General features: G+C 35.1%; 1 protein-coding gene across 4 annotated transcripts in view; it reads left to right on the forward strand.

Moving 5' to 3' along the window:
- Nucleotides 1-9570, forward strand: part of LOC139961055 (ATP-binding cassette sub-family C member 9-like) — a 44356-nt gene extending 34786 nt beyond the window's left edge. For all 4 annotated transcript variants that reach the window (XM_071959891.1, XM_071959895.1, XM_071959894.1 and 1 more), the window contains exons 23-32: nucleotides 166-268; nucleotides 2502-2615; nucleotides 2889-3000; nucleotides 3922-4052; nucleotides 4478-4556; nucleotides 5144-5252; nucleotides 6021-6124; nucleotides 6974-7107; nucleotides 7903-7965; nucleotides 8716-9570. In XM_071959891.1, coding sequence (XP_071815992.1) covers nucleotides 166-268; nucleotides 2502-2615; nucleotides 2889-3000; nucleotides 3922-4052; nucleotides 4478-4556; nucleotides 5144-5252; nucleotides 6021-6124; nucleotides 6974-7107; nucleotides 7903-7965; nucleotides 8716-8853 — 1087 coding nt within the window. In that variant the 3' untranslated portion in view covers nucleotides 8854-9570. The remainder of the gene's footprint in view (nucleotides 1-165; nucleotides 269-2501; nucleotides 2616-2888; nucleotides 3001-3921; nucleotides 4053-4477; nucleotides 4557-5143; nucleotides 5253-6020; nucleotides 6125-6973; nucleotides 7108-7902; nucleotides 7966-8715) is intronic.
- The last annotated feature ends 3762 nt before the right edge of the window (nucleotides 9571-13332 follow it).

A 13332-nucleotide genomic window follows, 5' to 3' on the forward strand; every position in this document is an offset into this window, starting at 1 on the left:
TGTGATTCTGCCTTTTCTCACAATGTCATGTAAGATCCTTTTTTGTTGTTACTCATCTTCATCTCATCTCATCATCTCATTCTCTTCATACTCATCTTCTTCTCCACTAAATGTGTAACATGAAGACGTGAAAATGTTTATACTTTTCGGCATTCTTTCTTTCAGTGTTCAAGAAACTTTTGCCAAGAATATCTTAGCAAAGATTGAAAAGAACAACGTCGCTTATTTGTATCTTCAAACTTCCAACCGTTGGCTCGGAACTCGCTTGGTGAGTCTGCCATTCCTCAGTCATTATTCAGTCATTATTCAGTTATTAATAGCCAATTGTTCGATATTTATCAATGGTAGTTATCCATTTTCATTTGAAATTGTTGCCCATCGTATTCAAATTTAGTCGCAAAAATCTTCATGAAAATCTATTTTCGTTGATGTAATTTTCAATATTATACAACCTGAAGAAATATTAACCAGTACTGCTAACCAGTGTTCGACTTATGGCCAAAACATTGCATAGCAACAAATTTCGACAATTGCTATACAATATTTTTGTTGCATAGCAGTTTCCCAATATTGAATAGCAGTTTTGAAATTACCACAAAACGGACCAAATGTTGGCGATCAATGTATTAACTAGAAAATGTTTGTTTATTATTATTATTTATACTAGTGTTGCTACGATAATCGTTTTCAATATCGGTATCGGCCGATATTTGCAATATCGGCAGCATATCGGTATCGGTAAAATTTTGCCTAATTGCCGATAACAGCAAACCGATATTGAACTTTTCTTTCTAACAGCAGAGCTACCTGTACTTATTTATACTTGCAATGATTTGTTAATCTGCCCATGGAGCTATAAACAGTTTATAGCTCCATGATCTGCCCAAGACGATCCATTTCTTTAGCGTCAGTTAAACTCAGATTCATTTTCGATTAATATCCAAGGAAACCTGACTCTCCGTAACGTCTAAAAACACGTCTACGGCGCGCGAATATAACCAATGACCTTCGTGAACCTTGGCCTACACACAGCATTAGTGCAGCATATATACACTGTACTAACCATTCATTTCCTCAAAGGCCTCCGTGAAAACCTTGAACATGATACAGTAACTGCACAGTTCAGCAGTGTTGGAAAACCTTATTCAATTTCCCGCGAACACACTGCCGATTTCCCGCCGGTGTTCGCCTGCCTAGCACGCGTAACGTGCGAGCATAAAGGCGTGGTGTCCAGGGGCCCGTCTTAGGGCTATGGTGGGGTCATGGGGTAGAACCCCTCGTGGGGATCCTGGGGGCGAAAGCCCCCGAAAATTGTTGTCATTTTTTGCGATGAAAAAATTTGCAGTTGAGGATTCAAAATACTGACAACTTTTTTATTTAAATTGTCACGAAACTGATGAAAATTTTAAAATGACAAGTTAAAGTAGCTATATTATGTTATAAAATGAAAAGAGATTTAATCTGTCTTTCAATCTTTAGAAAGTGCAACTTACAAAACTTCCGATATTATGAAACAAACAACGTTCAGCAAAGCCCCGTTTCTAGACTGCCTAACAATGAATAGCGTGCACTATGCGTACATTTTTATAACTGCAGTGTTTAACCCTATACCCAACTACTGTACCACGGTACATGTGCTGCGAATTTGCCCAGGTACCTTCCCAACAACTGTGAGCTCATCCCCTGTGTAACACCTGTTTGTTAACATTTTTTTGGCACGTTGCCAGGGAACCTTTTAGTTAAGTGAGATCCGTAACCGCCGAGGTGGTTAGGCTATTTGCTTTACACTTAACTATGGTAGGATATTATTTTTTCAGGGTTTTTTTCGCTATACGGTCAAGTGAATAAGTTGTTCATTGAGTATAAACTCAATAAATTATAACTTCCTCATTGTGATCGACAGTTCGTAAGTTAAGGTTTGAGTGTTTGCTCCCAAATCTGATTAGGAATTTGTATCGCACAAATCGGCACAATGTGCGATGCTGATTTGGAAACGTCTCGCAAGTTTGTCATTTTGGATCGCATTTTGCGATGCGATACCGGAAAAATCGAACACTGCTGCTAACACACAGTCCCTGGGCAACCCCCCCTCCCCCTCCCACTCAAAAACAAAATAAAAAACAACCCAGGTCACCAAATTCCCCTGTTACCCTTCATGGAACTTGAAGGAAAACACAATGTTCTCTAGTCTAAGTGTACACTCACACTCCCAAATGGTGGACACTTATGTGTATACACAGAATTAATATATTGTTTAAATTTATGCAATGTGAAGTTAATCCATTTTATATCTGTCGTAACCTCAGGCTGATCACAGAAAATCACAATATCTAATCTAATAAACTTCCAGTATAAAGCAAGCTTTGGGGAAATACATCCAATTTTTATTTTCTCTCTTTGATTTATCGCAAGATTTGGATTCATCAGCCATTGCTTGTCACTGGATTATCAATTTTTTAACGTAAATTTTTTTCTTTTTATTCTGTTTTTCTTCATGACAGGATTTTATTGGTTCGTTAATCGTACTTATTGCCGGAGTTGTTAGTCTGGGATCAGCTTATGCCGGAGAGCTGGCGCCAAGCCTCGTTGGTCTGTCCATCACATATGCCTTGAGTGTAAGTATTTGCATCATCCAAGTTCCAGAATCGGCCGTCGAAGGGGGATATAGGAAACAGAATGGTAACGAAAATGCGTTTCCACTAAAAACCCGATACTGCATACCCACTGTAAATGCACTCTATTGTAGTTTGAATGGATCTGCAAAATATTTAATCATATTCGAAAAATATACTTACAAAACTGAAATTCTTGCAATTATTCCGTTTGTTGTTTGTTTTATCCTGTGATCCATTAATTGATAAACCCATCGATCTTTGTCCTCCCCCCAGATTTCCAACTCTCTAAATTGGGTCATCCGACAAGCGGCCGACGTTGAGATGCAGATGAACGCCATTGAGAGGACATCTCATTACACCAGCATAGATTCCGAACCCTATGAAGGTAAAACCCTCATCATCATCACACCCAGAATGAGTTTTTTCTTTCGTTTTTCCAGAGAAAATACCAAAGTGACATCACTATGCATTCTTACACACTTCCCGGCAAGAGTCATGATAGTCAATTTAAGCTTTGAAGTGTATAGGGATGTTGCGAAGTAGTTCTTAACCCGAAGAAGGTTTAATTCCCTGTTACATGATTAACCTCAACACCAACTAAATGTCCTGATCATTATACACAAAGTATGCCAGGTCTTAATATTTTCTCTGCGAAGTAATAAATAAATGATATTTCTGTTGAAAAGTAGGCCTTACATAGTAACGTCACTGTTAAACATCAATGATACATAGTTTTCATCAATATTAGTTACTTTTAAGTATATTTCCTCATTTTCCAGTATCATCTCATTAAATTAGGAAGAAAACCCACCCCACCTTATCTTCCCCAATTCCACCCCCGCCCCCTCCTTTCCTATTCAATCTGTCACCTTTTTTTTTTTTACCTTGCAATGACAAAGTTTAATCAGAAAGTTTTTAAATTTTTTGTGAACTCTGCTTTATTCCTGACTGTAACCTTTACTGTATTTAATAAGTTAATATTTCAAAGGGTTTTAGCATATATGGAAAGATACGCACCTGTTTGTCTGTAATAGTCAATGAGATGAGGCCATGCAGTTGGTGTTATTTGGTTAGGTGTTCTTGGTGTTATCAAACTGTTATGTAACTCGCTTCACCTACTCAATCTTTGCATTATATAGCAGTAAAGTGTTTGGTATACAAGAATGTTGTTATTCAGAATAAAGATATAGTGATTGTTGTGATAAAAAGAGCTTCAATTGGCTTCTAATGTAACAAGTGTAAAGTCTGTAAGAATGAGTCTAAATACACTTGTTTATTTATGATGTTGCATTTCCATGTTTACCAGGAAACAAGGAACCAAGTATATCTTGGCCAGATAAGGGTCTCATCACTCTGGACAATGTCCATGCCCGCTACGCTAAAGGCCTGGACCCGGTCCTTCATGGCGTTACGGTAACGCTAGAACCAACACAGAAGGTAATTAACTTGAATCTGTAACTAACAATCAAAGAAATACAATGTTGTTTTTCTTTCTTCTTTTATCTCTTCCGAAAAAGGAACATTATTTTGAGAATCTTAAATGTATCATTAAAAATGAGAAAATCACTCTTAAATATGTTTTTTAATATATTTTTTTACGTACCTGTGTATTTCGTTTTGCCGCCAATTATTTTACAAGTAATACTGCGAGGAGTATTCAAAAAGGTTTTGAAATCAATACTCAAGCCAGCAGTAATTCATTGCTTTGTTTTATATTTTTTGGTTTCTATGGCATTCTTTTATAGTATTTAGTTTCAGACTGTATCAGCCTAAATAATAAAACAATGCCTCTGCTTTTGATTATTTCCCATACAAAAAAGTAGAAGATAAACCTTAATTTATTTTTCCTTTTATTTCAATAGATTGGTATCTGTGGCCGTACCGGGAGTGGAAAATCTTCTCTAACGTTGTGTCTGTTCCGAGTTATCGATATGTTTAAAGGCAAGTCATTTCTATAAATTTATTGACATTGTTTTGTAAACAACATGCTGCCAATAAAGTTTGACGTTTAGAGTATGAAGATTGTTGCCAAGTAAAAAATCTGTTTAATATGCATGTTGGTTTATAGACTATTAAAATATGTCTCAGTTTAGGAGTATTAAGGTACTAATAGTCAGCGGACAAAAAAGTTATCCAGGATTGTATTTAATGCAAAGGAAGTAATTATGAATGATATTTCAATTAAATTTTCAATTAAATTCAATGCATTTATTTATTTTATTTATTGAGGGGTGTGCTCAGGAGTACAATGATTTGTGCTCCATCAGCTGAAGTTCAAAATTGTTGGCAAATCGAGAATATTTCAATTACATCCTGTGTAGAACGTGTGCTTGTATGACTTGAGTGTGACAAAGTAGCAGTTGCTATTCAGGATTGCATCGAATCCTGCGTTAAAGATCTTTTAAAGGATAAAGAAGCTTTAAAACTTTCATTAAAATTTAGCCTTGTTTAGCTTGGTGGTAGACATAGATGCTAAAGATGTTCAATTTGTTTCTTTAATTTGATGACATTTTTTTATTCATTTTTAGGCAAAATCAGCATTGATGGAGAAGATATCAGTAAGCTGTCCTTGACAACCCTTCGCAAGCATCTTTCAATTATACCTCAAGATCCAGTCTTGTTTAATGGCTCTATAAGGTAAGTGAAACTTGATATTGTATTCCACTTTTGTATCGTCGATGTCTTCCACACCAGGCAGATCCTCCCAGCCACTGATTGAGTCCTTCTGACCCCACCCCACCCCATCCCTACCCTTTCACATGCTCATGGTATGAGTTATCTGTATCTATATGAATTTTCAGGGCTTGATTCAACTGACTACATCTTCAAGTACGTTTTCATCCCCTCCCTCTTTCTGATCCTCACCAATCTCCCACATGCCTCACGTACACCATTATGTTGCAGTAAAGAATTGGCATAAAACCATCATAATCCAGTTTTTACCATATCCTCTAATCAAAGTTTTATGACCTCTAGTGTTGGTTATTATTTTGTTATTTGTTTGGAAATTATTTTGTTATTTGTTTGGTTATACTTTGGTTATTATTTTGTTATTTGTTTGGATATTATTTTGTTATTTGTTTGGTTATTATTTTTTAATTTGTTTGGTTGTTATTTTGTTATTTTTTGGTTATTTGTTTGATTATTGTTTGGTTATTTGTTTGGTTATTATTTTGTTACTTGTTTGGTTATTATTTTGTTACTTGTTTGGTTATTATTTCGTTATTTGTTTTGTCATTATTTGGTTATTTGTTTGGTTATTATTTTGTCATTTGTTTGGTTATTTATTTTGTTAGTTGATTGGTTATTATTTTGCTGTTTAGTTTGTTATTACTTTGTTATTAATTGGTTATTATTTTGTTTACCTACTCAATGTTCTTTTCTCCTTCTTGTTTTTTTTTAAAGATTCAACCTAGATCCATTTGTAGAACAAGATGATGATGATCTCTGGCGGTCTCTGGAGATTTCACAACTGAAGGAGGTCGTCTCAGAACTTGAATTTGGATTAGGTGAGCTGTATTAAAAATTAACAAACAGTCGCATCTAAGGATTTACTCATCGCGTTTGCGTTGAGTGATATGTCCTGATTTATCTCATAAACAAACATCAGGGATGGTGGCCTTAATTTTTTGAGGAAAGACAATTGGTATAAATACAAAATTGGATCAGCGTAAACTTCAGTCCACAGACTTAAGTTGCAGACTGACCTCTCAGGAGAGGAAGGGGGCTACAGCTTTGTCAATTATGGGGCCTGCAAAAAAATGTAGGATTTAGCAAAAAGTATTCTAATTTTCATTATATGCTTAAGATAAGGTTGCTGGGTTGTTGGAAAGTTTGCAATCGTTTAACCAAATAAGAAAAAGGAATTTCTTATCACAGTTGATTTTTAATAAATTAATTTGCATAAATTTAACAGAATAAACCAGTTAAGGAAGTAAAGCATGTAAAACCTCTATATAGCAATTTCGGACGGTACTGTGATATTACAATATCTACAGAATAAAACCGAGGAATTCCACCCCCTGGCATTACCCTCCCCTGAGCTCAATGAGGCTCTCATTGCCCTTAGTAACGGGAGCTACTAGATTGGGTCCACTTAAACACTAGTTGTTTAACTCCAATCATAACAATGATACAACTTTTAATAGCTTAAATGAGTGTCAAGTGCGTGTCTCATCACAAGAGAGTAAAATGTCGATGTCAGGATACTTAAAATTTTAACGTTAATCATCTTTGACAGATATTGTGTCATGTTTAGTCCAATAATTGCATAATCTTGACACATCATTTACTTTTGTATTACATATTTGGTTATTATCTTTCCATTAAAATTGGTGATATATTTTGTCTCTCTTTAGATTCTCCAGTCACTGAAGGCGGAGAGAATTTCAGCGTCGGCCAGCGTCAGCTATTCTGCCTGGCCAGGGCCTTCCTGAGGAAGAGCAAGATTTTGATTATGGACGAAGCAACAGCATCTATTGACATCGAAACGGTCAGTATTTCTCTACGGATTTGTTGCTTGATCAAATGAATGCAAAATCAAATGAAAGTCATATGTATATATATACTGATTATTGCATATCATTTATTATATATAAGTATATTAATTTACTAATAATCATGTTATAAAATATAAAATTATGATGTTGGTACAAATAAACTTGACTTGAAACTTGACTTGAAATGATAATTTGTGATATCGATAGAAAGAGCAGTACATTTTCAATTAACAATGAACATTTAGTTTCTGGTATTAAAGGAATAGCTGGGTTTGGTTTTATTTGGTTGAGAAGATTAAACTAATATTGCTATTTATGAATATTTTATTTTTTTGGTATTTATGCCGATTCAATTGTCACGTTATGAATGTTATTGACGTAATGAATAGTCAGTTTTATGGTTAGAAATATTCAGCTTCTGGGATAGGAATATTCAGTTAAATGTACCATATTTTATTCGCCAGGGGGTATCCAGTATTTTATAAAGGAAACGGTGTGGCCCTGTCATTTATGCCAACTCTAATGTAGGAGGGTCTTCAGAAAAGATATTAAATTTTTAGATGCCAAATGTTGCCTTCTGAGGGATATACAAACTAATAAGGTTTAAATTCAAGGTTGTGCTTATAAACTGCTTTAGAACTTTTGTGTGAGGTAGAAAAGGGGGCAGGAGGAGGGGGAAATGTACACCCCTACTCCTCCCAGATTCACACCTGCTTGCTACCTTCCGTTTGGTGTTCCTTTAGTTAAACAATCTTGTGAAAATGTTCTTTACTTTTCCTCCATTTCAGGATGACATCGTCCAGAGTATTGTTAGAACTGCTTTCAAAGACAGAACCGTGATAACCATAGCTGTAAGTAAACTTCACATCTTGTTAACATCAGTTTCTATATCTTCAATCATGCTGGCTGGGGGAGAAGGGGGGAGGGGGTGAAGGGGAGGAGGTATGATAAGAGGTTTGGAACAAGGCAACCCCCCCCCCCTAAAGTTGGAACTTTCTTCTCTACATTTCTGTCGATATATGTTTAGTCAATAACTAGCCATTCTTGGACCTTGTTTTCAAATACCACCATCTTATTCATATGTTGGAAAGGAAAATAGTAAGTCAGGCCTAGGGTGGTACCCCTGTCCTGTCTGTGCCACCATCACTGGCTGTTACACCATCGGTTGAATGGCTACCGAATGGCAGATCTTCAGCATTGTATAGCAGATGAGAGGGGCTCATTGGTTTTGTTGATCAGTGCTCATCGGTTTTGTTGATGAGAGGGGCTCATGGGCTTGTTGATGAGAGGGGCTAATGGGTTTGTTGATGAGAGGGGCTCATGGGTTTTGTTAATGAGACTGGCTCATGGGTTTTGTTGATGAGATGGGCTCATGGGGTTTGTTGATGAGAGGGGCTCATAGGTTTGTTGATGAGAAGGGCTCATGGGTTTGTTTATGAGAGGGGCTGATGGGTTTTGTTGATGAGAGGGGCTCATGGGTTTTGTTGATGAGAGGGGCTCATGGGTTTTGTTGATGAGAGGGGCTCATGGGTTTTGTTAATGAGAGGGGTTCATGGGTTTGTTGATGAGAGTGGCTCATGTGCTTTGTTGTTTGTCGACAGCATCGCGTATCAACCATCTTGGATTCGGACAAGATTATCACCCTCGATAATGGACGCATGGTGGAATTTGATGACCCAGAGTCACTTCTGGAGCAGGAAGATTCTATATTTGCATCGTTGGTAAATTCCAATCAATAGACGAAGCAAGTATTGATCTCTCAAAAAAAAACTCAGAAAAGGAGAAAACTACAATGGATGCAAAAATCAGCTGATCAACTTCAGCTGATTCCAGCAAAACGGAACATAATAAAGTCACCTCTTACTGTATTACAGCAGAAACAACATATTTTCTTTTATCAAAGCAGTTGATGAATTCAATTTCCAGTAGCATCACATCAGGGAATTGTTAACTTGGAGCAGAATGGTAATATATATATGGAGCCTAAAATGTCAGCAAGTAAACTTGTTGCTGAAAGTTTCCCTTAACTGGGCTTCTTCTGGTGAAAGACACCTCAAAATTGCTTGCACATATTAAGGGAGTCCAACTTTATACATTTGTTCATTAGAGAAGAGAAGGGACTTTGTATTTTTTTGGGTGGGGAATTAGATGTGGATAAATCCTGTGACCATTTATGATCTTTCTAGAATATTTGGAAGCTAGAAGAAAAGAATTGAAACAAGCTGGGTCAGGCACTGTTTTATGTTGCATTATGTTACTTTCTAACTTTCATTGTAATTTGACAGGATAACAGATCCAATAGTTACCAGATAGGAAAATGAGCTTTACATTCTTTAAAAATAATTTACCACAGATAAAGTATTAACTAAATCAAATATCAATTAGATAGTTAGTCTCTGTTTTTGATGTTTAAGAAGTAATTTGACCAGCAGAAAACCAAAACACAAAAAAATAAACACATATTTGAGCAAGAAAGACATTAGTAATTAGTTATTATTGCTCATTTTTGTGTTTGGCTCACCAATATACTTATTTGATTCAAAAGCAAGTTCAATTTGTTTTTTTGCGATAGTAACTAACCTACATGTTGGCTGATAATTAAATTTTCTTTTTCATATAATATAAATATTATAAGTCATGTTGATTGTGACAGTATAATAGCGTAATATATAAAAGTGAAATGCCGATGTTGAACAAATGATGTTACATTCTGTTTCATGTTTTAATCAAGGTTACCAACTGTTGATGAAATAAATTAATTCTTTATATACCAGTGGCCTTTAGATGTGAGCATCTTATTTCTTTCATGTAAATATTGATTACAGATTTTAATATTTTGCAATTATACTTTATATGTGTGCCTTAAATTATGACATTTGACTTACAAAGAAAATTGACGCAAGTAACAAATTTAAAAATGTATTCTAGTGGTTTTTCCCAGTCCCAGGGAAAACTCATATATTTCACTATTCCTTTACTCTTGGCATTATCAATATGCAACTAGGCATCATTAAGCTATAAATCGCTTTAGGATTTATGAATATGTGAAAATTGCAATGAGACAATAGCTAGCAGCCTGCGCTATGTGTGTAAAATTAAAGGTCAACTAAAACTCTTGCATAAAATATGAAATATTGGAGTAGCTTGGAGGCTTCTTTATATATATCCTCGACAATATGAGTATAGGCTGTTAAGTCAGGTAAATCACTCATTGAACAGGATATACTCTCTGTTATGTGGCCTAGGGATGTTATAAAACACTGCAGTATTAAAGTGGCATGTTAGTTTACACTAATGCTGTTTTATTGCTAGGTATGTTATATAACACTGCTATATTATAGTGGCATGTTAGTTTACACTGACACTGCTATGTTACCTAGGTATGTTATATAAAACTGCTTTCTTATAGTGGCATGATAGATTACACTAACAGCTATGTTACCTACTGTAGGTATGTTATATAACACTGCTATATTATAGTGGCATGTTAGTTTACACTAACACTGCTATGTTACCTAGGTATGTTATATAACACTGCTATATTATAGTGGCATGTTAGTTTACACTAACACTGCTATGTTACCTAGGTATGTTATATAAAACTGCTTTCTTATAGTGGCATGTTAGTTTACACTAACACTGCTATGTTACCTAGGTATGTTATATAACACTGCAATATTATAGTGGCATGTTAGTTTACACTAAAACTGCTATGTTACCTAGGTAAGTTATATAAAACTGCTTTCTTATAGTGGCATGTTAGTTTACACTAACACTGCTATGTTACATAGGTATGTCATATAACTGCTCTATTAAAGTGGCATGTTAGTTTACACTAACACTGCTATGGTACTTAGGTATGTTATATAACACTGCTATATTATAGTGGCATGTTAGTTGACACTAACACTGCTATGTTACCTAGGTATGTCATATAACTGCTCTATTAAAGTGGCATGTTAGTTTACACTAACACTGCTATGGTACTTAGATATGTTATATAACACTGCTATATTATCATGACATCTTAGTTTACACTAAGACTACTATGTTACCTAGGTATTTGAGTTAACAAGGTTATATTGCATTACTGTTTTAAAACACTGTAATATTATCTCAGCATGTCATAAAAATACTTGCTTGACCTGCCTAGGTTAGTTAAAAGTTATATAACACTAGTGTTATAAAACATGTAACACTGTGTAGCATATAACACTCAGGCTGTTAAATTACCTATTAAGCTGTTATTTTGCCCACAAATGTTAGATAACATTGTTATATTTCCAACGTATGTTAGTTAATACTGCTAGATAATGTTAAGGCTGTTATATTACCTATACGTATGTTAATTAACACACCCATTACCTACATATGTTAGTAAACACTGTTATAACTCGTAGGGTATGTGGTATCTTCTGTATGCAAATGTTGCAGACGAGTGTAATCTTTATATTACACATATGTACCATTGGGAATTAAGAATAAAGTTTTACTATTACAAGAATTTGGGACTAACGATTATTCAGCAAGGATTGCGCTCTGCAGGACTCATTTTTTTTTATTAATCATTCGTCCTTTTCTGTTTATTTTTAGATTTAAAAATATTTTATAGTTCTAGATAAACCAACTTGTAATATAGTACTGATGTTATACATTAGAATATAACATGATTCTCTGGAACACCTTTTTTTTTATCGTAAAGTACCCTTTCTAGGGGAGGGGAGGGGACAAACTTCTTCTGTGAGAGGGGAGGAAATTGGGAAGGGTATACACTCACTACTAAGATTTGGGGCTTAGTACCTCTGAGTTTAATACATCATTGAGTTTAGCTGATTAATAACATTGTTGGATATAAAAGGGTAAACCTTTGTTGTAGCAATTTTTTTTTTATAGGCAAAAAATTATTGCACAAGGTTTATCTCAAAATCATTAAGAATGAATGAAGTTGTGGGATGATGTATGTTGTTAATACTGCAGATGAGAGTTGCATTTATTTTGATTTTCATATTTCATTATAATATTATTTGATATTACAGATGGATTCTAATAAAGACAAAACAATAATTTACTGAAAATATTTGCAATTTATATATACAATTTTGTTGTGTGGAGTAAACAATAATGTATTGAGAAAATATTAAATGAAACATTCAAAGGCTCTCTACTTAGGCATTGCTATTTTTGGCACTTTATTTTGACGTTAATTGCAGGCAGCTTACATACTCCTGATCAAAGAACACCCTTTTCATATCTAATCCACACTCCAAAATAAGAATTTCCCCCTCTCTCAAAAGAGTATTCAAATAATGAAAAAATTTTGGGGAAAATTTTACAGGATCATTTGGGATATTCGAGATCAGATACAGAGGCAATTGAAACTTTACTAAAGGGTACAGATTGGATTAATTTGTTTAGGGATATGAGTGCTTCTCAGTCTTGGATTTGTTTTGCTGATAAATTAAAGGTCATTATGGAAAATCATGTTCCGTGGAAGAATCGTCGTCGTAAAAGCAGTATGCCTCACTGGATGAATAAGAAAGTTAGATGTGCAATTAGGCAAAAACGTAGAATGTGGAAGTTGTTTAGGAGGACTAAATCTGAATCTCTTTTGGCCAAGTTTAAAATTCATCAGCTGAAAGTAGAATGCTTAGTCGCTGATGCAAAATTGAATTTCGAAAAAAGCATCGCCCTAAAAATTAAGGATAACCCAAAGGCCTTCTTTTCTTATGTCAGGTCTAAGCAGAAAGTTAAAGATGCAATTGTTTCCCTTAGGGCACCACAGGCTGATAAGATAGTTACTGATAGTCAGGATCTTGCAGATCTTTTGAACGACTATTTTGTGTCGGTTTTCACAAGGGAGGATACGAGTAGTATTCCAGATTTTCAGGGGGGCAGTGATAGGCCTAAACTGGATACGGTCTTATTTTCGGATGACGTTGTCTTAAAGGAGCTGCTTCGTCTAAATGTTTCTAAAGCTTCTGGACCGGATGCAATCCATCCGTATTTGTTGAAGACTTTTGCACACTATTTCTGCGTTCCACTCTCGTTGATTTTTAGTAAATTTATGGATGAAGGTTATGTTCCTAGGGACTGGAGATGTGCTAATATTACCCCAATTTTAAAGAAGGGTGATAAGACTAAGCCCTGTAATTATAGGCCCGTTAGTCTCACTAGTGTAGTTTGTAAGGTCATGGAGTCTATTGTTAAAAAGTCTTTGG

The sequence above is a fragment of the Apostichopus japonicus genome, chromosome 20 (assembly GCF_037975245.1).
Source record: "Apostichopus japonicus isolate 1M-3 chromosome 20, ASM3797524v1, whole genome shotgun sequence".
Taxonomy (NCBI): domain Eukaryota; kingdom Metazoa; phylum Echinodermata; class Holothuroidea; order Aspidochirotida; family Stichopodidae; genus Apostichopus; species Apostichopus japonicus.